Source organism: Alosa pseudoharengus, unplaced genomic scaffold, assembly GCF_046254945.1.
Source record: "Alosa pseudoharengus isolate Yale_2024_CS ecotype anadromous, Long Island Sound unplaced genomic scaffold, YU_APseudo_1.1 YU_APseudo_1.1_scf_1, whole genome shotgun sequence".
NCBI lineage: Eukaryota > Metazoa > Chordata > Actinopteri > Clupeiformes > Clupeidae > Alosa > Alosa pseudoharengus.
The window spans coordinates 56,072,935-56,099,159 of NW_027468564.1; the positions used below are offsets into that span (position 1 = coordinate 56,072,935).

General features: G+C 46.1%; 1 protein-coding gene and 1 long non-coding RNA gene across 6 annotated transcripts in view; both read right to left on the reverse strand.

Moving 5' to 3' along the window:
* The window catches only part of septin9b (septin 9b), a 61,637-nt gene that overhangs the window by 16,779 nt on the left and 18,633 nt on the right, over positions 1–26,225 (reverse strand). The window contains exon 1 of one of the 5 annotated variants that reach the window (XM_076294059.1): positions 12,990–13,062. The exons of 2 other annotated variants lie outside the window; for them this stretch is intronic. In XM_076294059.1, coding sequence (XP_076150174.1) covers positions 12,990–13,047 — 58 coding nt within the window. In that variant the 5' untranslated portion in view covers positions 13,048–13,062. Of the gene's footprint in view, positions 1–791; positions 922–9,556; positions 9,653–12,989; positions 13,063–26,225 lie in introns of those variants that run through there. 2 more of the 5 variants (XM_076294077.1, XM_076294067.1) reach the window with 2 other exon arrangements.
* On the reverse strand, positions 13,776–17,448 carry LOC143134030 (uncharacterized). Its single transcript, XR_012988585.1, has 5 exons — positions 17,385–17,448; positions 16,317–16,387; positions 16,103–16,186; positions 15,663–15,752; positions 13,776–14,509 (listed from the first exon to the last, which is right to left on the reverse strand). It is a non-coding gene; the product is annotated as an uncharacterized LOC143134030 (long non-coding RNA).

Consider the following 26,225-nt stretch of genomic DNA (forward strand, 5'->3'; position numbering starts at 1 on the left):
TATAAAAGAGCACATGTAAAAGCAGAACTAGACAGGTGTTGAGGAAATGGAGAAGAGAGCCCCATTAGAGAACCCTCGTATGCGGTGTAGTCAACACACTTCCAGCTAAGGAGCTGAGTTTCCTCAAAACAATGTATTGGAGATGACAAATAGATTAGCTGCATGAAAAAAGCAAACAGTGAGGTGAAGCAAAGTAATATTACACTCAGTCATTCAGAGCCTTTCAGCTGTGTGTGCAATACCCCCCCCCCCCCCCCCCCCTCCAAATGCACAGTTTATGAATACATTCTTTCTGATGCAAGTGGAGATGCCGCATTGAAGTCGGTATCAATTTCACATTAAATTCCACAGCTGACATCTGTATTAAGTCTGAAGAAGCCCGTCTCTGTCTTTAGTGTTCTGGCAGGCCAGAGGCCAGCTGGACCTGGAGGGGCCCTGGATCCTTGCGGTCCAATCAGCTAGCATTCCATCCAGCAGACCCCTCTCGCACTGGGTAAGCGCCAGGAGCTGTCTCAGGCTGCCCACTCCATTCAAACTGTCCTAGTCTGCATTACACATAAGGCTAACGTGCTCTGCACCCATATCCTGCAGTGGCAAGAGAACAATAACTTTGGAGAAAATGCTACATTAAAAGAAGAGAGCCTGTGCTAAGAGCCTGTCTGTTTTGCACAGTCTATCAGACGGCACATCTCCATGTGCTGGGCAATTAAGAGAGAAGCATTTTGGAGAATGTGTGTAGCGGATGCCCTTTGTTACAATGCTGCCAAAAACATAATGGAAGATCCACTTACCAGCGAGAGTGAGAGAGAAAGGAAGCGTGTGGGAGCAAAAAAAGACAAAAGAATTCTCAAAAAGTTGCAGAAGAAATGCTCAGACACACCACTGGTGTGTGTCTGAGAGGGCTCAACAACACTGTGGTTTCCGTCAGTGCACGCATTCTTTCACTAACACACACACACACGCACACACACACACACACACACACACAAAGAGGGCACGTGGGGGGAGGATATGAGTAGGGGAGGTGTATGTAAAAGTGGAAAACAAACTCAGGTAAAGCAGCTACAGATTCTCAGATTGTCCTTGGATCAGATCCAACTGTGAAGCGCTCTTGTGCCGTCCTCCTTGATCACATCAAACTAGCCTCAGCATTCTCCAAACGGCTACATATCTTAAGATTCCTAACACATTTCCAGAGCACCACACACAGGTGTGCGCAGACACACACCATCAGTTAAGGCCAGAGAAATATGCACATGTGCATGCTGCCTCTGCTAAACAGAGTCAAAGTCGATAGTGCATGAGAGCACGTAAACAGTAAACAGTGGTAGATCTGCGCTGCCTTGCCAGCACTTCCTGTAGAACTCACAACACACAAACAGGTCCAAGAGCAAGGGGAGCTCAGTGAGTGGCTGGTGTTTTGACCAGTCAGGACTGGTCAGGCTGGATGGACCAGGAAAGTCATACCGAATGGTGTTCCATTTAAGTGCTGTTCAACCAACTCCTCATCTCGCTTCCTGTCATTTTGGTTAACTCTCTCGCACATTTTCTACCACCCACAACGACCTCTCTCACGCACTCAGACCAACAGACAGAAAGGCAGCGTTAGGAAGATGAACAGGAAGTCATAGATATGCAAGATAACAGTAAAAATCTTTGCGGTGTATGTGTGTGTGTGTGTGTGTGCGTGCGAGTGGTGTATGTGTGCATGCACAGCCTGTCATTGTTTGATAGTGAACTTTGTGTTAGAATATGGGCCTATGTTATTTATTTTTTTAATAACATTGTGTTGTTCTGTCCCCGTGAGATCAATCTGAATTATTTTATTACCATTTTTCTGAACTATTTGATAAATTACTGTATATTTTTTAGATATTTAATATTGTATAATGTTTTGATTCTTGTCTTATATCTTTTTATCTGATATTTAATTATTGTTAACTTCCCTCTATTATTTTTTAATTGTAAAGCTCAACCTTTTGCCCAACATTTGTTTAAAATGTGCTATATAAATAAAATGACCTTGACCTTTAATATTCTCTCTCAAATTCTTGCTCCCTCCCTCCCTCCCCTTGTCGATCACACAGGAAGTCATGTTTACGGTCTTCACCCAGGGCCTCATTTCCTGCCACTGACTGATAGATACACAGCCCAAAACAAGTCCAGTGCACACAGCTCCAATCAGATGCCCCTAAACAAGCCCAGTGCACACAGCTCCAATCAGATGCCCCTAAACAAGCCCAGTGCACACAGCTCCAATTAGATGCCCCTAAACCATCCTGTCCGTGTTTGTACAGAACGTTCCTTACAGCCATTCTGCAGTCGTTTGGGAGAACCAATGCCTCCTTTAGAGTTCTGTGTTTGGGAGAACCAATGCCTCCTTTAATGTTCTGTGTTTGGGAGAACCAATGCCTCATTTAGAGTTCCTTGTTTGGGAGAACCAATGCCTCCTTTAGAGTTCTGTGTTTGGGAGAACCAATGCCTCATTTAGAGTTCCTTGTTTGGGAGAACCAATGCCTCCTTTAGAGTTCTGTGTTTGGGAGAACCAATGCCTCCTTTAGAGTTCTGTGTAGCTAAACTCATGGGCTGGCATTGCATCACTAATAAACGTAGAGTCTTGCTGAACACCCAAACTTCCATTTACCATCTGCATCATAGCTAAAACTAGCACTCCTCCAGGTGAAAGACTAAGGACTCACCTTAAAGTTGGATATAGACTTCCCAGCACCAAACAGCTGGTGTAAGACACATAAAAGGCGATGTGTGTGTGTTTTTGTGTGTGTGTGTGTGTACAGTATGTGTGGTGGGGGAGGTGTGTGTGTGTGGGGGGGGGGGGTTGATGGGGGGAAGCCCAGGGTAATTACACCCATTGCTCTCTTTACAGCCTGTGAACCTTAAGCGTCTCTCTAGAGGACTGTGGTCCTCCTCTGTCCTCTCGACACTTAATCCTGGGAACAGGGCTCCTAATAAACCGCAGTGCCGCCTCATATCCACACACACACACACACACACACACACACACACACACACACACACACACACACACACACACACACACACACACACACACACACACACACACACACACACACACACACACACACACACACACACACACACACACACACACACACACACACACACACACACACACACACACAGGATGGCGGAAGAGAAAGAGGGCTACCATTCAATAACAGACCAGGCCACTCTAGTAAACATTTTTTCATATATATGCATATGCACGCAGACACTCTCTCTCAGAGGGAAAGAGAGAGAGAGAGAGAGAGGGAGAGGGAGATAGAGAGATGAATGGTTCCCATGAGTTGGATGTGAAATGCCAATTGAGCCTGGCCCTTTGTGCTGAATGGGATTTTCTGCTTGGCCCGCAGATATGGGAGACACAAAAGGGCCTTGAGACAGAGAGGCCCGGGCTCCCAGGCCCCAGCTCAGAGCTCCCCTCCAACCAGGCTGCAGCCTCCAGACCCACCATGATTGATGAAGTCTGTGATTCAGTGCACGGCCTTGGCCCAAACGTCGTGGAGATGAGGGGGGAAGAGACTCCTTCCTAAACCTCCTAAAGCTGAAATGAATCAATCAATAAACCTCACCGTCACTGGATCCGTTTCACCGCCTTCCTTACGGCTCCGGCCAACCTCAGCGCTCCCTTATTTTCGAACATTAACCGAACATTAATGGCTGGGTGTTCAATCAAATATGAAATCCACACGTTGACCTAGTTAGAGGACAGAGCTCCCATGCCAACACACCACTGCCAAATCCCCCCATCCTTATTCAACGCTACTTCCTCTTCCCAAACAAACACCACTACTTTGCACTGCAAACTGAATGCCATGCTAGCAGTCTACGGAACACGTAGGATTGACCCCGTCATGTTTAGCTGTGGGACGTATAGGGTTTAAATCCCAGTATAGGCATATTGTTGATGCCTGAGATACTGATACAGTAATGGGCACTTGTGCCACCCTGCTCAGGATTGCTTACAACCAGAACCCTTCTGGTGCGGGCACTAGTGCCAACACAAGCAGCGCGTCATCTGCTACTCGATACCTGCCAACTGGAGAGAGAGAGAGAGAGAGAGAAAGAAAGAGAAAGAGAGAGAGAGAGAGAGAGAGAGAGAGAGAGAGAGAGAGAGAGAGAGAGAGAGAGAGAGAGAGAGAGAGAGAGAGAGAGAGAGAGAGAGAGAGAGAGAGAGAGAGAGAGAGAGAGAGAGAGAGAGAGAGAGAGAGAGAGAGGGATGGGATTAGGGACAGGGTGTGAAAGAGAGGAGGGACTGTGTGAAACACACAGCAGAAATGGCTGTAACGCGAGACAGAATGAATGCCCACATTCTCACAGATACGTATGAGACGAGAGACCCAGTGGGAACCAGACTGCCCTAAGAGTGCTCTGTTCCTTTTCAGGGGCAGACATGGCCAGATCTGAGTCTTACTTCCTGTTTCTACTTAAAGTAAAGGCTTTGAGGTTTTACATATATACACCTGAATCTGTCTGCAAAGTATATACAGTAATGCAGGTAATAACAGAATGAAATGAAACAGAGCATGTGCTGTATATCGTTAGCATATATAAAATGACTGAGCTAGAGACTAGCTAGAGAGCTTTCAATAAATAATGTGCAATGTAATGGGCAGAACAACATGTGTTGGCGTGTACTGCTGGTCTGCCATGAAAAGCCGAGAGACTCTAATCTACTACTAAAGCAGATGATAAAAACACATTAGAATACACATGGTAGACAAAAACATGACCACATGGATATCTGTGCACCCAGACACAGATTCAGACCAAGAGCATGCTGTTGGCATTACCTGAAGCACGCCACCGCTAACCACAATGGGAACACAGGCGGCATGCTGCAGAGCTTTGCTCCACCGTGCCCTTGTTGTACAGGTCAACAGTATGACTGCAGAGTGATGCTCTATGTAGTCCTGCTGTTGAGCCCCTTTGGTTATAAAGGGGTGCTCAGATTAATATTGAGCTGCATCCTGAATTAAATAAAATCAGACAATGTCTGAAACATAAACCAGTGACCTATAACATACACCACAAAGGACAAAAGCCACACAGCCTCAAGACAGCAAGTCTGTGGTTTGTGTGATGCTAACTTACATCCTAAGCAGGAAATCATGCTTCTAACAGAGTTGCTGCATATAGATTGTGTGTTTGCCCATTCAGATGTGACAGTTTAGTGTTAATATTTCCAAACACAGACAAACTAACACGGCTTTCCTGGGTGATACGGACCGAGCAGATTTCCGTCTGGTTAGGGATTTTCTTCCTCCATTCTCAGACTGATGTTCTATCCTGATCCTAGATCGCTCTCTCCACAACCCAAAGAAAAACTTTCCCAAGAATCTGTAAGCTCTAAGTCATCAGACAATGTTTGATTTGGTGGACAAATCACAATGATCCGTACTTTTAAATCCCCACACGTGCTATTACAACAACCCAAAATCCTGAAACCCCCGACCCAAAACCGACACCGCATGAGTCGCATCCATCACTGCCTGTTCTGTGGGTCTCCATCTTGTTCAGCCTCACGCTGGACTCCCTTTACCAGACTCTATAAATCTCTACATTGTTGATTTCCTGTTTCCATTTTATTGTGAGCAGCGCGGAGTGGGCTTGTCCGTCCGGGGACTGACCGAGCCTCACACAAAAATGTCGACCTGAATGCCACAGCGGGGAAAACAGTGCGCTCGGCATTAGCAGGACGATGATTCACTCTGTGAGCAGTGTGTTCACCCGGTCCAGGGCTTGAGGATGTCAGCATGAGTTGTGCGGGACTGGATTTGTAACATCTGTCTCTGGGCTGTCTACAGACCACCAAGCAGGGCAAAGGCATGCTCAAGTCTCGCTGTCTAGCATAGATATTAGCCTAACTTCTCAAGTCTTCAAATTCTTACCCAATTTTGGGGTATGCTGGATCAATGTAAGTATGTTTAAGAGAGGACTCTTTCGTCAATTAATATCAAAAATATGACAAGGAGGATTTAAACAGATGGCAGTATAAGCCCAGCAAATATATGGTATGGCAATAAGCACCAGACAACTCAGTGCTGCTGAGACATGGAGTGTTCAAATGCATCAGATGCAGCCAACAAACACTCCCGTCAATCAAGGCTTAGAATGTTCACTGTAAGATGCAACATCTGTTTTCCGGTGACAAGCCTGGAAAACATATGGTTGTTTATGCCAGCGGTCCCAAGGGACAGCGCTTTCACTGATTCCAGATCAGCTTCTTGGGCTGCCTGCGCATTCCAATCAGCTGGTCCATACGAGAGAGAATCAGCACGACTCCTTGGGTGCACTCGGAGGAGGAAGTCGATCGTAAAAGTGTTATGCCTTTGCGATGTCTAGCAGTAGACATATGGGAGGTTGGGTTACGTGGGACGTTGCAGGAGACTCGACCGTGGAAGCTCATCACAATGACAGCAGACAAACAGACATTTCACTCGCCCCCTTCATAGGAGAACCAGATGGGTGATGATGCTCCCAGTACCATGACTGACCCAGGTCAGGACAGAGGAGCATACCTGATCAGTCAGAGTTCGTCTTTACCATCAGCCCAACACGTCCGACACACCAACACACACATGGAGTGGTCAAACATATGCTACACACTAGGGTGAACTCTGTGAGGTGATGACACACAGAAAGACCTCCGTAGATCATGGGGTTTGAACTGCTCTGCACTAATGTGGAGAGCCAACTGACCCAGGTGAGGGGAGGTTGAGTGGCGGCCGGCGAGCATTCTGTTGGGTGACAGAGGAGGGGAGGAATGCTACTGGTCCACCTCATCTTTCACTCCTGCGTTCCCTGGCCCCCTGAGAATGCGACCTTTGCTACCACACTCCAAAAAAGCAGATGGCATGGCCGGGTGTTAAACTACAGTCCTGCGCACAGAGCCTTCTGGAAGCCCAGATAATGGCCTCTCCGGCAACGTGATGGAGTGGAAGGGGGAGGAGCGAGGTTCAGAGGATGCTGGATGCCTTTGTGCATTTGACTTCACTGAAAACATTCCACTTTCTAGACATTCTGACGTCTCACTCACATTGGGAATCCTCACGTTTTGATTTGATGGTCGGTCAAAATGCGAAAAATCTCCTTTTCGACACCTTAGTGGTCATAACCTTTCTTAACCTTTGTACATCTGGCTAAGCCATGTAGTAATGCTATGATCATTTCATATCGTATGACTAAAAGGGTAAAAAATACAAGAGTAATTTCCAATAGAGGAAAACACTTTGAGCTCATTCTTGCCATCAATTAAGTTAGTTGTGCCCACTAGCAAATAATTTGCTACCCACATGGACTAACCGTTATTTGGAAACATGCAATTTTCTACCATTCCCAATCCCACAGCCAAGGAGCAGCTGACTTAATTCCCCCTGCAACATTAACAGGGCTCAAAAGTTCCCCAGCAAAAAAGGGTTGCAGATGTCTGGAAATCAATCAAACTGCTGCTCTCGTCCCATTAAGTGCCTTTTAAGAGCCAGGACCGCTGTAATTATCAATTTTGCTCGGTTAACGAGTGCAGAGACTGCGCTCCACTATGACATTAGAAATCCAAAAAGAGACTTGTCCTACTTGTGAAACTGACACAGTGGACAGATAAGATAAGACAGGTAAGATCAAGACTGACATGACAAAACTAGATTAAACCAGACTGGTCCCGACTGCAACAAGCAAAGTGAAGCATAATGACAGAGAAAAAAGCCAGTAGATGCCAATGATTATTCATATAGTAGCCTACACATTAATCAGGAGTCCACATCTTTGCACAACAGGTTTAACAAAATCCAGCTGCTTTGCTCTAGCTCTCAAGTGCTTGTTCAGGAGTCCACCAAATAAGCCTTGGACAGACTCCTGCAGCAGCACTGCACAGTAGCCCAGGGGTGAAGACTCAGAATGGCAGAGTTGAACTTGATGGAAATAGTTGATATTTAGAAATGTGTAGAGGGAACATCAGCTAGAATGTTTTCCAGCGTAGTTTGAGTTGCTGTCAGGAGGAGGGGCAACGCCACATGCCACATGCTGGCACAAGCCCCCAAGACAACGTCAAACGTTCAGCGGTGAGGCGAAATGACACATCTGCCGTTGCTCTTTCAGCTCCCTTCATTCGACTTCAGTTACGCCACCCATCTCCCTGTCTCTCTCTCTCTATTTATAAACAACAACCTCACAGGCTTCTGTTAGCACTGCCTTTCCTGTTACCGAGGCAGGAGAGCTGTATTTATGAAGACAGACACACACACACACACACACACACACACACACACACACACACACACACACACACACCTGATGTTTATAGTGCAACAGGCCTCGGTATGGTGGAGGTTGGCTTCAGGCCGGCCACCTGGAAATACCAAGCACTGTGACCCCACACACAGACATCATAGAGCAGCAGTATAAAAGACCTTAACCTCTCCAGGAGCTTGCTCATTCTACAGATGTACACTATTGACAATAAGTGTGTGATAAGAATCTATAGCGCTAGTAGTCGTGTTGACCTGCCGCACAGTGAGTGTGAGGCTGTAAGTGGATTTCCTTCTTGACTTGACTGGCATGTCCTTGGACATTCTTGCACAACAACTTATTCAGGAACACTTGAAATGAAATGACAAGACTGAAAAAAACATTCAGCCCTACATAATTCAAAAAGCATCTCCACTTTGAACTCCTTCTACCCTGCTGTGCTGCTGCTTTCCTTGAAGGACTAAACTCTAAGCCTAGAGGAAGTCTCAAATGGCAACACACACACACACACACACACACACACACACACACACACACACACACCTCCCCTTGAACTTCAAGTCAGATGCCTCTGACTTTTGGAACCACTGCCAAAACCTAAACTGCCTTACAACTGTTACACCTGGCTCTGAAGGCAACGCTGTGGGTCGAAGCAAACGCGGTAACTTATTACTGATTACTGGACTAGAAGGAGGGGGGGCAAGAGAAGGGAAATGAAATCCCTCCACAGATCTGCAGCAGACCCCTTTAAAACATGGAGAGCATTTATAGCAAACATGATGAAGCCACAGTCCCCCACCCCCAGATTGATTACTCGAGGCCCAGAGAGAGGACCCAAACAAAGGAGAGAGGGGGAAGAGTAGGAGGGAGAAAAGAATGGAAGGGAGGGAGGGGAGGGAGGAGGTGCTCACTGAGCCCATCATATGTTTCACTGAACAAGAGACCAAGAGAGAGGGAGAGAGAGAGAGAGAGAGAGAAAGGCCCATCCTCCCAAACAAATCCTCAACAAATGTTTTCCACAATGTTGCATTCTCTGTCCTTTGCTACCTCTATGACACCATCCACAAACGCAGAAAGATGACACCTGGAAAAACTTGTGCATGTCAGAAAAGCCAGAAACAACACTTTCTTTGTCTAACACTAGCCTTCAGATGAGCCCAACATGAACAAGACACCACAAGCAAAGTGAGACACACACAGAGAGACAGCAGAGGGACACAGACGCAACTTAATGAAACACAGCACACAGGGATTATTGGCAGCAACTCACCCTTTCTGGCTTTCTCTCTCTCTCACACTCTCTCTCTCTCTTTAGCCTTCTCTGCCTCCTTCTCTCTCAGTCACTCAGCCTGCACCAGCTGGTGCTCACAGGCCACACCCACTCTGTGGTCACATGACAGCCAAGCAGTCACACCCCTCATTCACCCAGTGGCAATCAATAGAAAGCAACAGTGTGTCTGTATGTATGGACAGTTGGACAGGGCAAGCAAATGTATGCATGTGAATGTGTGTTTATGTATACAAGCAAATAGCATTTGTGTATTTACGTGTGTGTGTGTTTGTGTGAGAGAGAGAGAGAGAGAGAGAGAGAGGGAGAGAAAGAGAGAGAGAGAGAAAGAGAGAGAGAGAGAGAGAGAGAGAGAGAGGAAGAGAGAAAGAGAGAGAGAGAGAATGCATGTGAATCCATGCAGCATGATGCTGCATTAGGCTGCCAAGACATTTGGTCATTTTCCCTGAACTCCCCCTGCAGTGTGTGTCCCTAATGAGCTTCCATATGTGAGATTGATGGTTGTCTACAGCTTGTGCTCAGAGACATTTCCCTGAAGAAGGACTGCATATTAATCAAACATTAATCTATTAGAAGGCTAGACTCAAATATACAACTGGGAGATTGAAGGTTGGGAGATTGAGTAAAGATCATCGGTATTATATAGATTATATGCATACTGTATTGAAAGCAGGCTTGTGCAAAATTCCAGAATTGTATTGAAACTGGCTCTTAAATTCCAATTCAATTCTTGAATTTCACTTGCATTTCAATTGAGGCAGCAAACAGGAAGCAGAATTGCAATTGTGCACAACCCTGATTGAAAGCAATGTTTGTTGCCTTACTGTATATAATAGCCTCAAGTTTCTCTGGCTTACAGCCACATAGCAACTGTTGGAAAATAAATCATATGACTCCTATGAAAAGCAAATATGCACACAGATATAAAGGCCCATCTTCACATAAACAAGACTCTCCTAGTAGCTCTTCAGTTTAGTCTAACTTCCTGTAGAGACAGCAGGTGCAAGAAAAACACCTCTAGTGCTTATTTCCTGCTCACCACAAGCCACCAGACCCTATTTGTTTCAGTAGAAGTGATATTAACGTCTTCATCTATCCAGCAAAACGGCTGCGTTTCCTGTCTGTCTAGTCATGCACCAGCACATTTCAGCTGTGCACAGCTCTGTGTGGTTTCGCCTGCTGTGTGTATATAGGTCTGTGGAGACCAAGCGTTGGTTGTAGTCACCTGTTAGTGAGGTGTGCCAGAATGCGACCCTTTGAGAGAGTGTTACGCTGTGTGGTGGGTTTCTATGGAGAACTGATCAGAATGTGGAGGAAATGACTCGATTTGCACACGGGACCCTAAAGCTGAATGCTGCTATGCTTGTTCCTCAGGTTTAAAGAGAGCAATAATCTTTTATAACACATCCACATTTTCTGTTAGGCAGATCTCTGAGCATGTTGGTAGTGAATGGTGAAACCTGTGGCTCATATGGTTAGCACCGCAGTCTGACCACCAGGCTAAACTAGAGCTCCACGGGACTTTTGTATTTGTAAAGGCCACCTATACTCTTTAAGCCAAAGTGCCACAAGGTCTAACGGTCAGCTGTCTAACCCTCTGTCACATTTAAGACAAATTCAGATATGGTTGTCTTCAGACATGTTCACAGTTTCGTTTGCAATCTGCAACACTGAGCCAAGACCTACTCTACAACAGTCGCTCCTCGGTCATACGGCGTGAAGTCAACTAAGTCATTGTGCTGAATGAGCGAACAAACACATCTTTGAGCGCAGCCATAGCGGCCTATTTATGTCTTCCTCTGACACACTTCTTCCTAACCGGCACAATTCAGCTGCTTGTGTAGACCCAGTCATCCCTGTAACGGATTCAGGCCCACAGCTAATGCGCCTCAGAAGACCGTTTGGCAAGGGGAGCTTTTGGTGAGCGAGGATCACACTGAGCTTCCTTCCTCATTTTGATTACACGCGACGATAACAAGATGGGCCCTTGGAGCTTTGACAGCCCCCACTTCCTTGTTTGCAAAACACAAACAAACATCGAAGTTGCGGCGCTGGGCCCTCCGGATTCAATTATCTCAGTTCTAGTTCAGGCTCTCCACTGGTGCCTTCAAGCACCGGATCCAATGGCTTGTTGTTGCTTTTGTTTGTATCGTTTCCCCCCCTCCGGCGGCCATTTTGGCCTGATGAATATCCATGCAGAAGGCAACTGGAGACTAAGCAGAGGGAGCTCAGCCCAACCCCCCCCACCCGCGAGCTCTTTGAGCATGAGATCAGGTCTGATAGTGGGAGGAATAGTGTGTGATTACGGCATATGGAGCAGATTATCCAGCCACCTCGGCACCGCTGCCTTCAGAGTGACTCACCATCAGGGCCCACCTTGAACTTGAGGAGATCAGGCCCAGAGAGAGTGAGAGAGAGAGAGAGAGAGAGAGAGAGAGAGAGAGAGAGAGAAGATGGAGACTCTGTACATTAGTACTGTGCCCCTTTTCATTTTCGTACAACACTACAAGAACCGTTTTTAAAGGGGGAAAAAAGGGACCACAGCCATGCTAGACTCGACTCAGATGTACCTGAGAGTTTGCACAGAGCTTTGGTTCGATACCCCCGAAGAACTTTTGGCTTTTTCCCGCAGTTCTTGACACATTTCAGATTTCCGAGTCTTGTTTCCCTTGTAAGGTTACCGGGTCTTCCCTCTCGTGTGCTTTTTCATGAATGCTCCTCTGCACTCTGGTAAGACCTGAGTGCTCTGTTTGAATAGCGACCGCAAAGTTGATAAATTGCTTGAATCTGCGGCCGTAACGGCGACATCGTTTGTGTAAGCAGAAGTCTTTCCTCTGGCGTGTCCTTTCACCGCATTTTTAAGCCTCAGAAGCTTTCCCAGCTGTGGTGTGCGAAGCCCCAACTGCCAAATCCCAGGACACAAGGGAGAAGGGAAGAGGGGCTCTGTGGATTGTCAGTAATCAGAGACAAGCATGTACCACCCCCCCTCCCCCCAACCAGAACATGCAGCACTGTCCCACACTACAGGCTAACATGAGCACAGAGTTGAGCTATTCACATGTCCGGTCCAGATTTGTCTTTTACACAAAAGTTCCTGATAAAAGAATAAAGTTGAAGTAGCGTAATAGGGAACATACACATAGCATGGCAAAAGACAGACAGGAGATCTACAAGTACACTGTCAAACAATAAAAAAGGTCTCTAATCCATTTTGGAGAGGTTAGCTGAAGTTTGCAAACAGCAAGAGAAGCCAAGACAGGCACCCTGGGACATTCAGTTCATTTTCTCCCCCCTGCACGGAGAAGAGACTCCACATTGTAGCCGTGTTGGACTCTAATGCAAACCAGTTGTGCTGTCACTCGCAACGTCAGGGCTGCTGCCCACTCCTCCCCAAACACACAGAGTCCATACTCACACAGAGGTTCCGGTTCGGGGCTCTCGCGCACCTCCATGCAGACGGCCGTGTGCTCCATTTCCCTTCCCTTTTGCTCGCTCGTGGACTCGGAACGTTCTAGAAAACAAAAGTGTCTGCTGTCTGCCTGCGGCTGCTCTCGGGCGCTTTCCCGCTCGCTCTGACAGCTGCGAGCTCTCGGGTCGCAGTGCGCGGAACACTCGGGGGCTCGCTCCAGCCTCAACGCTCTCCGCCTTCAGCCCCCCCACAATAAACACCTCTCCTCCGCTCCGCTCCGCTCCCAAGGCCTGGGCCTTCCGGGGGAATCCCTGCCCTTAATTCAGTGCGGCCCCCGGGTGGAAGATGACTCACTCCCCCCACACACAGTGCGCGGTGAGATGGGCCTCGAGATTACAGTCACGTGTGGTCGACTCGCTTATAATAATTATTGCTGTATAATAATTACTGCGGTTGATATCCAGCGTGCAAGATATTTTCGAAGGGTGTGTAACCCAAAACAACAAGGCATCAAATACAGTGCTAACACAATGTGTCTCTGTAGCAAAAACATGTCAGCTTTTGGCGTTGGATGGGGAATTGGTTCAGGAGGAGAGGTCTGGAGTCTCACTGGCTCCCCATTCGGCCGGGGCCTTTCAGCACCTGCACTCAAAAAAATATCTTGTTGGATTTAATTAAAAATGTTTTGTCAAGTGGTTCCACGAAACTGTATTAAATAACTCTAAAGATACTATATTCTTTATGATTGACTCAAATAAATAACATTAACTGAACAAGAGTGAATAAAGTAGATGGTAAGTAATTGAATTCCTTTATTTTTATTTAGTATTCTTACATTGAACCAACTTAATATGGCTGTGTTCAACCAACTTAATGCTGTTTTGTTCAATTAATTCAGCATTCTTACATTGACTCAACTTAATATGGCTGTGTTCAACCAACTTAATGCTGTTATGTTCAATTAATTCAGCATTCTTACATTGACTCAACTTAATACTGTTCTGTTCAATCAAAGTCACATTGTTATGTTCAATTAATTTAAGTTAAAAAGATATCTAGCACACATCCACATTAAGTTACGTTTAAGTGATACAGTTACGTGGAACCACACTTGACAAAACTTTCTTAAGTAAACTCATCCTAAACATAAAGTTCTTAAGTAAATCCAAAGTAAACAAGTTGAATTTGTTCTGCATAACATTTCTAAATAAAATAAAATGTCTAAAATTGAACAAATGTGTTGAAATAGCAAACAGACACACGGTCTTCAAAACAAATCTGCATTTATTTAGCAGCAACCTTTGTCTCCATTCTCATCAATCCATCAGGGACATTTTTTAGTAAAATAGAAATGCAATGAACTGAAAAATATCTCTGCTAAACACGGCATGTGTAGTTTTGTTACATTGTTAGTGATTCAACTATAATGTCTACATCTTCAAGTGGAGGCATTGGCACCCTCATGTTTGATTGCAAAGATCCCGATGGTGGTTTTTTCCATCTGGCTCTGGGCATCAGTCCGCGTCCTTTACCACAGACAAAAAAAAAAAAAAATTAATTGATGACTTTTCAAACAAAAGTATATGTTTTTAGATATGTTTGAATTCAGTGGATTAACCTCGCATCTCCCATCTCCTTTAAATTAAAGCAATGGTTCTGAGTGAATTTCACCCTTGGGTCATTTGCATGATCATCGCGAGTGCCAACCCCCCCCCCCCAAGACATTGGTCGAGTTTGCGCTGTCAGTCTATGTATCAGCCCAATGGCTTGCCAAAACCAAAAGTGTATCTCGTAAATTACCCCATAATAATGTCCGAAATATCACTAAACTTCTACAGTAGTACAAAAAAGGGTCTGTACTCATTAAACGAGGCATTGGAAAGTTTGTAAGTAGCCTACACCAGGAGCTTATTTAAATAACACTTGCCTGATAGCTTCTACTCTCTGCTGCTACCGCTACGTCTACATCACTTCCGTGATTTGTGAAAAGCCCGTAAAAGTCCTTTGCAAAACTCACAAGTGTAAGAGATAAGCTAGTGAATTAAACACTCCAGTCATATATTGATAACTGGATGATATTTAAAATTGTATTTTCAGGTCAATAAGTGTTGACCTGAAAATACAAGCATTTATAAAACTTATGCATTGCTTTCTGCCAGGACTTTTACAGGCTTTTACCAAATCACGAAATGACGTCGACGTAGCGTTGCAGTAGGTGTTGTTTATGAGTACAGACCCTTTTTGTACTACTGTAGAAGTTTGGTAATATTCCGGACATTACACTTCTGGTGAAATTCACTCCGAACCATTGCTTTAGACTCTCTGCTCTCCAAAATGTCTATGATTTCTTTTAACTCAAAAGCTAGTTAACCAAAGATTAAAACTTTGGGTGACATTTTATCAACACAGACTAGGAAGCTTTGTCTGTAAAGGGTTTATGCGTGGTCAAACAGACCAATGGTGACTTGTTCTGCTGTAACATGCATTCTGCTTTAACATGCATATAGACAGCCTTAACAAAACATTACAAGCACCGAAACATGAACAAGGAAATGTCCATGGGTACTAAAATAATATAAGAAGCCATATTCATTCATAACCATCTTCCCACTAGACGTACCACTGCTACTCTCGCTGCTGTAATGCTTTACTGTTTTTTTGATATTCATTTACACTTACCAGGTATTCCTTTATGAGTTTCTCAGAGCCTTCATTTAAGTACACAAGTGCTTTCAGGTTGCAAGCTCTCAACAAGCCAATGGTATAATTCTGCAAAATAGGGAAATGAACACTACTTTACTTACATTTACAAATTAAGCATCTTAATGTTTACCATGCCTTACCATGCAACCCCCTTTGTTAAATGTTAAAATGTTAAATGTTAAAAGAGATTTTTGGAACGCACTGATCTTCAATGTAAATCTATTCATGGGGTTGAAACAGGCAGTGCACCCCAAATATGTCAATGTTAACTTTCAAATTCATGTCATGTCAGCAAGGTAAGACCTTTAAAAAAAAGTTAGCAGGTGCATGGCAAGGTCCGGTAGCTAATGGCCTAATATTGGATCACAGGTTTTCAAAGTGGGAGGCACAAAACAACTTGGTAACAACTCACTAACCTGGTCAATGGCAGCCATGATCTCCTCCCTTCCTACGCACACACAGCAGACAGCCTGGAGCAGATGATGTCGAGTTCTGACATTCTGACAACGTTATGAGGGGAGAGGAGATAGAAAGAACAACTAACAATACAACCCAGCATTTGGAAATACAGAAAGAATTACAATTAGCATATGGTATGGGTGTCTGCGACCAAAGTGACCATGTGCTAACCTGTAATACTTCAATAAATGAGACCTTGATGACACTCCGGTCTTGCGCTCTTTGCACTGCCACATAAAGGCCTGTGGGGAGAAAGAGAAAGTATATCAAACTCAACAAATTTGTGTAAAACTATAATAATATGAGATCACAGAATCAATTGAGAATTTTAATAGAATTGAACTAGGAAGAAAACCTTTAATTAGATTGGCTTGTTTGTGATTTAATTAATTACTTGTTTGTGATTAACAAATCATTCAAACACTGAAGAGTAGGCAGCCTCTAGCATGAAAAATTTAAAATTATTTACCTCCCGAATATAGGGGTTGACAACAAATGTGTGTGCTTAAAATGGACAAGTTTCCATGCAAGAAACTGCCATTTGCTTTGCTCTTTTATATAAGCCGGATGAGAGCCAAGTAGCCTATGATAGCAATACAAAAATAATGACAAGTCTGATGTTCCTGCAACTGCTGTTGCAGCTACACGTGGCTAATGTTACAGAGAGACTAGACAAGATGGCAGAGTTTGCTACACAAACGTTAAAATGATTCAAATGTTTCTTGACGGACTTTAGAGTCTGCATCAATGCTAGGAAATTGTTCATGACACAGAAAGATAATTTGGTCAGAGTGGGGTGCACCTACGTTTAAACATTAAACTTTTCAGATACTGATCCAACTATTAGTATTCACATAAACCCAGGCAGGGTTTGTATGGGGCTAACGTTAGCTGCTATTTTATCTTAGCAGTTAAATACATGAAGTCGTCCTGACCTTGGCACTTCTATGAACATTCAATTGTGATTTATATGAAATAACCCCATCAAGGCACCATCCCTGTCTATCATCAGTAGGGAGCAAAACTAACCTGGGAAACATGATAGAATTCTAGCCTGAGATGACTTAGCTCGCCAGCCACCATGACAGATTTAGCAGCTAGTAGCTAACATTAGCTGCTCGAGTTTAGTAACACATTACACTTACACATAATATCTACTAAAATGATTATTCAAGTTGTTGTTATGAGAAACTCGCTAAACTCAAAACAAAAACACTATGAACAGCAACAAATACATACCTTGCAATTACAGGATCCAAAAATGTTCCATGAGCAAGCGAGGAAAAAATGGCGGACCTTCACTTTCTCAACCGTCTCTGGCGGAGTCCTCACCATGGTCCTCATAAATTGTGAAATAATGTTACGGCAACCATAGAGGGACAAATTTCCTAATCTAATGCGTTTTGTTCAAGAAAGTTGTGTAGATCCAATGCAAACATGTTAAGTTAATCAGCAAAAACGCATTATTGATTTGAAATAACACAACTAACTCAATTTCACCTTAGAAACCTAATTTTGTTCTGTAAATCCAATGAAAGAGGATTTATTAAGATGAACAATAGTGAGATTTCATTTTTTTGAGTGTGAAGCCTTATCAGCCACGAGTCCAAATGTGGAGGCTCGGGCTCGACTGGCTGCAAGGCAGGAGTGGAGCCACACACTGGGGTGTCTTGGCAGGGCTGCCTCCAGCCCCATAATTAGTCCCAGCACATCGGCAGAAACCCGTGTTTATGCAACACAGAGCACTCCTCAGGAAAAGGCGAAAAGGCAGTCAAGCGTACCAGGGTCTTTGATGATCGTGTAGTCGCTAATCCGGGCACTTTTGTGATCTTCCGAGGCGGTCAGAACGGATTACGTCAGGTGCTCAGGTGTAACTTTGCAGCATTTTACAGATCCTGTCAAAAGGCATCCTGTCAATTACCGTACATGTTCACCCCTCTCACATTCAAGTGTGACATATTTCGTCTGAGGATGGCTGATTGCAGATGAGTTCAACCATATGATCTCAGTGCTCTCAGGTATTGTGATGGGAAAATTTGGAGACAGACATCAAAGCCGATGCATTCAAAGCTCATTAACGTTTCTGTCAGTTCACCTCCCATACCCACTGTGCTCTGAGTGCGTTCATGTGTCAAATACCATGAACGCTTCACGGTTGAAAGGCTCATATCAACAATGGTATAGAATATTACTGAGAAATTGTGCATTGTGCCAATTTCATATCCTCTTACTTAGTTACTAGACTTGTAATGCTGGCAAGGACCTGCTCAATTCCCTCAGATTTGGCACCATACATCTCCCTTATCCTGTAATGATTTTCAGGTACTGACATACGTTTAGGTGACATGCCAAACGAGTCTATGTATTGTGTCCAGACCACTGCTGGATCTTGTCAAGTCTGGGGCCCCTGTCTTTAAAATGGCCCGTTGACCTGGAGCTGAGGTTCACATCTAAACGCAGCTGGCATTTCCAGCATCTCACTCAGGCCCTGTGATTAATCCAGCATCCCATCTCGGCCCTGACCGCTGTTTGGAGGGCCGAGATGGAGGGGCCGCCAGCCGCCAGCGCCGCGTCATGCAAAGGCTTAGAGGTCTCCCACACTTAGAATAACAGGGCCCGGCCCTGGCCCCGAGTCCAGCTCGCTCGTCCAGCAGATGGCTTCAGTATGGTGCGGATGGCGCTCTGCCACAGTGGTCACACACACACACACTCACACACACTCACACACACACACACACACACACACACACACACACACACTCACACTCACACACACACTCACACACACAGACTCACACACACACACACACACACACACACACACACACTCACACACACTCACACACACAAACAAAAGCACACAAACACACACACACACACACACTCACACACACAAACAAAAGCACACACACACACACACTCACACACACAAACAAAAGCACACACACACACACACACACACACACACACACACACTCACACATATCACGGGACACAGTCCCCGCATAACAGCAGCTGTTCAGTGATGAATTGTATATTAAACAACACAATTAGCTTGTCTGAGGAGGCCCCGGCGGAGGGGAGTGCAAAATCACTATCAGCGCTGCTCTAATGGCCAAGTGCAGAACAATGACAAAGGTGTGACAGCTGCTGCACTTCAATCCAATCCAATGTTTACTGGAAACCATTCTTCCTCTGAGAACCAGCGAGACCTGATTTAGATCTACTCTCTTCTTATGGCCACTTTAGGGAGATGGAGGAGGAGGAGGAAAAGGAGGAGGAGGAGGAGGGGGCAGTGGGTCAAACCAGGCCTCAGGATCACTGGAGTAGAGTTCAGCACCAGCCGTGGGAAGCCAAACACTGAGACGGAAACTCTGCCACCCACCGCCCAGTCCTGGTCTGCCCCGTGCGCTGACCTGTGGCGGCTGGGTGGAGGAGGTCTCAGCTGGGTGGAGGAGGTCTCCGTGCTGATAGTGGTGGAGGAGGGTAGACAGCCGGTCTCTGGTCAGTGTCCCTATCACTCACTGAGGGCCTCTGGGGCTCGTGGCACTGCTGGGTCATTGGGTCGTTGGGTTGTCTGATGGTGACACTGAGACTACTGGAGTGGGGGTTGCCCCTGATAAAGCGCACACGCGTCAGGGCTGTAGAATGCAGTCTACCTCAGGTTCTGCGCTCTCGGAGTCTGGTCTTTATCCACGGCACTTCCTTAAGGAGGTTCTAGAGGGTTCCAGAGTGCCGCAAATACCTCAAGCCTAAGAAAGTCTGTGCAGTAATATTCCCACTAGTTCATATATCAAAACATTCATTCTCCTGCCTGTCACTGAGGTCTCTTTATTGTTTTGTGTGTTGATCTGAAATAAAAAGGACTAAGTGACCAATGTCAAAAACCCAACAGGGACTGACAGGTGTGTGTGTGTGTGTGTGTGTGTTAGAGCTTAGATCGGGCCCAAAAAATCAAGCCCGACCCTACCCGAGCCCGTGCACATTGTGCCCGAGCCCGACCCGGCCCGACATGTTAACTGTAATTATGAGCCCGAGCCCGATTTAAACCCGACATTTTTTAAATACGTGGGCCATTATAACTGACGTTCTCAACTACAATTCCGAGCTGTTTGAGCTACAGAAATCCGTTTAGAGGACATTGAGAGGACAAAAGAGGACATTGAAGGCTGGCTATCATTATTTCTGCCATGGCAAGCCTGCTTCATGTTAATCTTAAAGTATTTTTGCTGTCATAGGAACATCGTGCGCACTTAATGCACGCAACAAAGCATACCTGACAAATGCATACCTCCGACTTTTCTCCAAACTTCCTCGAAGTTATTTCTCCTGTTTTCATTTTTTTTCTTTACATCTTTAAGCTTCACGTTGCACTTAAGCTACACAATAAAGCACAGCAGGCCCGGTGTGATGTGTGCGAGTGGAGAAGCTGCGCATGACACGTGTTGCGCAGATTACATTACAATAGACATAACTCTGAGCCTAACTTGTATAACTTTGTATACTTGTTAATTAGGCCTACTTTGATAAATATAAAATATTTCTGAGTCTGACTATGGCATAGCTTTAGCTCCCCACCCAAGTAGGCTAATGATTAGAAAAAAAGAAAAAAAGCAAGCTTGATCAAGGACCCGGCCCGGCCCGGCCCGAGGATAGTGGCTGGAAATATCGGCCCGGTCGGGTCGGGTCAAGTTCGGGCTCGGGCTCGGGCAGAGAATCTAAACTCTAGTGTGTGTTGGGAGGGTCTGGAAGAGAGAGAGACATATAGAGATATGATATATATGCAGTATATATATGATATAGACAGAGAGACTAAGAGACTACAGATGGGGATCTAGTTTTGATAGATGTGCTGTTGAGGTGGGAACTTGTCTGACCCTCAGCACAGAAAGACATTTAGTATAAACAGATGCTCCAGGAAGCCGTATCTGCAGGGGGCCATCCTCTCTGTCTAGTGATTCCACACTGATCCACACAGCAACCCAAATAGGAGGGGTCTTCCAGCAAAAAGTTTATTGCTTCATATTTACAAGGACAGAGAAGTTTGGACAAAAGAAAGTACACTTAAATACACAATAACTTCTATTGAATTTCATATCTGTCTGTATGTTACACTGATATTGAATTTCATATATGTCTGTACTTTACACTGGTATTTTTGCAACTACTACATTGTGTTTCATATCCATATTTATTCAGGCATGTCCATTTTGAGCTGGTTTCTTTGAATATGAGGGCAACACAGTCATGCTGTTGACCATTGGAATGACTCACAGCCTTGTGGGGCTCTCGCCACACCGATTTGCCTTACGTCATTCTCCATGACCTCATCATCATCACCTGCGCTGTAAGCCTGTGCCCAGAGAGAGACACCTGTGTGCCAGCGCCACCTACTGTCAGAGAGAGCTTCCTGCACTGCCAGAGGCCTCAGAGGGCAGCTGAGAGTGATTCTTGCTCTGTGGTCCATAATTACCTCCCTCTCCTCCCCTGTCCCCCCTCCCCTCTCCTCTCCTCCCCTCTCCTCCCCTCTCCTCTCCTCTCCTCTCCTCTCCTCCCCTCCCCTCTCCTCTCCTCCCCTCTCCTTCCCCCCCTCTCTTCTCCTCTCCTCTCCTCCACACCCACAGCCAGCTCTTATAAAGCGAGACAAATAAAACCGGGGCCACGTGGAGTGTGGTGTAGTAAAGGGTATATATTGGGCTCAGATTAGCCATGATGACATGCGCTCAGTGGGCAGTCTCCCCCTGGCCACTAACCACACCTGACTGCACCTCTCTGTCCTCTCTCTCTCTCTCTCTCTCTCTCTCTCTATCCCTCTCTCTCTGCCCTCTTCTGCACCCCTGCTCTGTCCTGGGTAATTATTGTGTGGCGGCGGGTGCTCTGTAATGGTCTGGGGGCGGCGGAGCGTGCAGTCGCCCAGTGAGAGGCCCTGACCTGGGACATGCCATGCAGCGCCTGAGGGACGACCGGCCAGCGAGATGGCCTCTCACGGAGACGAGAGGAGGAGCGTCGCCCACACCGGGGCGAGGTGACCTCACCTCACGGTCAGGAGTGGGCCCAGCGCAGCGTGACAGAGGTGAGGTCTGGTGAATGTTTACAGAATGGAAGGCAGGCCAGATGAGGAGGACACCAGGAAGAAGGTGGCTGACTTGCTGTTTGTGGTGTTTTGAAAACAAACAGAATATGATCTTAACATACTTTCTCTCTCTCACACACACACTCATACAAACACACACTGGTGCACACACATGTGCGCGCACACACACACACACACACACAGAGAGAGAGAGAGTGAAAAAAACAGACTGCTGAAAGAACATGTTTAGCCTTGAGGAGTTCAACATTGGTGTTATGAGTTCACAGACACATTTTAATTGCTCTGTTTCCCTCTGCTTTTGTCAACATTACAGCAGTAAGATATAATCATGACCCCAATAACCTAGTTTTTAAACTATTTCTGTGAACAACAGAATATAATAGTTTATAATATAATTCTGGTTATGTTAAAAAAGAACCAGAGAGCTAGCTCGCTACTCCCTCCACTTCCTCCACCATCGGTTATTGGTTGAAACAGTTTATTTTGCCTTTGAGTGGGTTGCTAAACCTTGTTGGTAGCAATTGTTTCTGTGTACAGATCTCGGAGCCTAGGCTGCCTACAGAGACACGTTTTTTTGACGGCCTGCTAATGGGGCAGACAGCTAGCGGATTGTTAGGAAAGATTAGATGAATGTGATAATTTATGTTTGGGCCTTTTTTGGGCCTGAAATCGCTGATACAACCTTTAACTATATCAGCTAACTAATCAGCTCAAACATCTTGAGAGCCAGCAAAGATTCCCTGGCTAGACAGACATGACAGGTAGACTAGGGAAAGAGATCAGGTATTGTCCTGAATTATGGCTGAAAGACAGTACATCAGTGCAGAGACAGAAATGGCACATTCTGAAGCTAACAAACTGCAGTGGTTGAACTAGTTCTTCACAGAGATATTTATACAAGAACCCCACGCTGTATTTTTCCATAATCCCCTCAGAGTCACTTTGCAACTACTATGTTCCCTCTGTGATATTATGTCTCTCTTCCTGATTCTCTTCTCTCTCCCTCTTTCTCTGTGTCTCATCAAACCAACTCCCAACTCCCCCCATTCTTTCCTTCCTCTCTCTCTCTCTCTCTCCCTCTCTCTCAGGGCTGGAGTGATGGGGGGCTGCAGTGTTCACACTGTGACACACACACACACACACACACACACACACACACACACACACAGGATGGGGCTCGATGCCAGACCAAACACAGCGCTTGCTCTCTCTCACTCTCTCTCTATCTCTCTCTCAGGGAGACACTGTTCTCTCGGAGCTGATGAAGCCTCTCAGTGAGTCTGTGTCCAAGCAGCTCCCTTATTCAAACTGATTCAAGGACAGGGAGGGAATACGGGCACATAAGCAACGCCAAACCCTCGTCCCAGGTCTAGGGTTACGGGTTCAGTAAATGGAGTGATATTTCCCCTGAATTAATGTGGTTTGGTACTGGTGGGCTTTTTTCTCTCTCTCTCTCCATGAACCTCTTTGGCAGATGAGATTGATGGTATTTAATAGACTGAACTTGGATCAGAGCGAGTGGATTCTGTCCTTTTACAGTCTGTCTGTGTTCTTCAACAGAAAGGTCTTTATTTCTTTTAAAAACAGCCATGTCTGGCTGGGAGAGATTTTAATTCACATCGGGACTCGCATGTCAAGCTCCAGCCGTCGGCTGGCAGAGAGGCGCCTGGTGAAATAGAGCACAGCTGCCCAAGAGTGCCCGGGTAGGTCAGACGCAGCCTGTGGGCCTGTCGCCTGTGGACGCAGACTGTGTTCTCTACCTGCCCTATATGTGAGCCAGTGGACTGGGGAAAACCATCTCTGCCTCCAACCAGTCGGCCTGCATCCCATGGCAATGAAACATCACTCTGTGTGCCTTGACACCTGGAAAAAATGATTCCTAAACGTCCTGCTGGGAATATCAGGGAAAGGTCACTGGGAGCAATCACTCCTGACAGAGTGACTTTTACAAAAAGGTCTCAGCAGGGAAGAGCCCTGAGAAGCTCTTTTGTCTTTGAAGGTGCTGTGGTTGGTCAGTGAGCTGTGTGAACAGCACTGCTGTGCGTGAGTCACAGGGGGCGCCGGAGTGCCGGGCCTGCTGGGAAGTACCGTGGTGACGCCAGTCTTACTCCAGCAGGGGAGTCGGACGCAGAGAGGTCAGAGTTTGGGTTGGGGGGGGAGTTGGGGGAAGACGGAAGCAAGAGAGGAAGCGGGGGAAACGAGTGCGAGCGCGCTTGTGAGGTCATTTCCTGTTGGAAGAAATGAATGGAAAGGAAATGGCTTATCTAATACGTTGACTGTATCCAAACAGCTGAGCCTCTATGCCTCAAACCCTGTCAACAATGAGGCTTTGTTCATGTCAGATAAAGCATCGTCCACAATGTTTGATTACTGGACATTGACACTGCAAAAATAATTGTCTCCAGGGTTAAAATGAACCTCTCACCCTGTGTTTTTTGATCAGAGTACCAAATCTAAAGCCTTATACAGAACATGATTTATGACAATATAATTGAATGAGGCAATAGGGCTAATTACAATAGTCACTATATCTCATAATGAGTTATGTGAAATAACACGCTTCGTCTGAGGGGAAAGACCCAGTTTCCCAATTAGTTGTTGATGTTGCTGGTTGCCTGATGGTATCAGCTACTTGGCTGGGTGGGCCCGGGCCCTCCAGGCAGGTCACCCTTAATTTGACTGGAAAGTGGCCCTAATAAGAGCGCTCCCTCTGGGCTGGTGAGTGGCCCGGAACCCCCTGGACCGGAGAGGAGCCAGACAAGGCTCCAAGTGGGAGCACAGGGAGGGGGGGAGTGAGCGCTCACATGAGGAAGGAAGGGCCGGCCCTTACATGAGGGACGCAGCGGCCGAACATATAGCTCACGCATATAGCGCTCAATAAGGATGGATCTGAACTACTACCATTCAGTGGTGTAGTCTACGTAATACGCAGGACTACACAGATCTGAGCTGCTACCATTTACTTATAAGATGCTTAGTTATAACATGAAGATACAGACCTAGAAATGCAATGAAAGCTTACACTAAGAGATGCATCATGTCCACATGGTGATGCATGAAACCTATGTGACTCTGATGAGAGAAATGCAGTGTTGAATGGATGACCAAACCAAAGGGGTTGAGGGCTAAGCAGAAGGCCCTTCACAGCTGGCTCAACTGATCTTTGCTGCATCCTTATATGTTTGTGATGGGAACTCCTGTTGGGTTCTTTTCAGATGACGTGGCTTCTTCATGTGCCTTTGGTTTGTCTGTCTGCATGGGATTAGGGAAGTGAAACAATCAGTCTGCTCTCTCTCTCTCTCTCTCTCTCTCTCAAAATTTTTTCTCTCCCCTCTCTCTCATTCTCTCTCTTTCCCTCTGCATATTTGAACCTTTCTTTGTGTGTGTGTGTGTGTGTGTGTGTGTGTGTGTGTGTGTGTGTGTGTTGTGTTTGTGTGTGTGTGTGTGTGTGTGTGTGTGTGTGTGTGTGTGTGTGTGTGTTTTCCACACGGTATGTGTTAGTTGGTTGGAGTGTGAGTTGGTGTTGTTGTGTGCGTTCGAAGCAGGAGCTAATAGGCTAATCGATCCCATGGGCTGGCATTGCCTCATCTGATGTGCACGCACCAGAGAAAGCGATTCAGCGCCGGAGACAGACGCATGCAAACTGAGCCCGACAGCCCTGACAGACTCACCAGCGGTGCGCTTTAATCAGCCGGGCCTCCCCCCCCCCCCCCCCCCAGCCTCCCTGGGGCTGCCCCGCAGACGCTCACGCACCTCTGGAGCCTGGAGCTCTCTCTACACCACACCGCTCACTCAGCCTCATGAGAGCTAATGATCTGGGCTGGTCTGGTGCCTCTGTCTGCATCTGAAGTGCTTGGAAAATCCTACGCGTACAGATACTAATGGGTTGAGTGATGCGACGTAAAGACACTCTTCAACACCGGGGGAGAGACAGGTCCATTGGGGCTGACGATGTCTAGCGGGTACCAGTGTGATGCTATACTGTT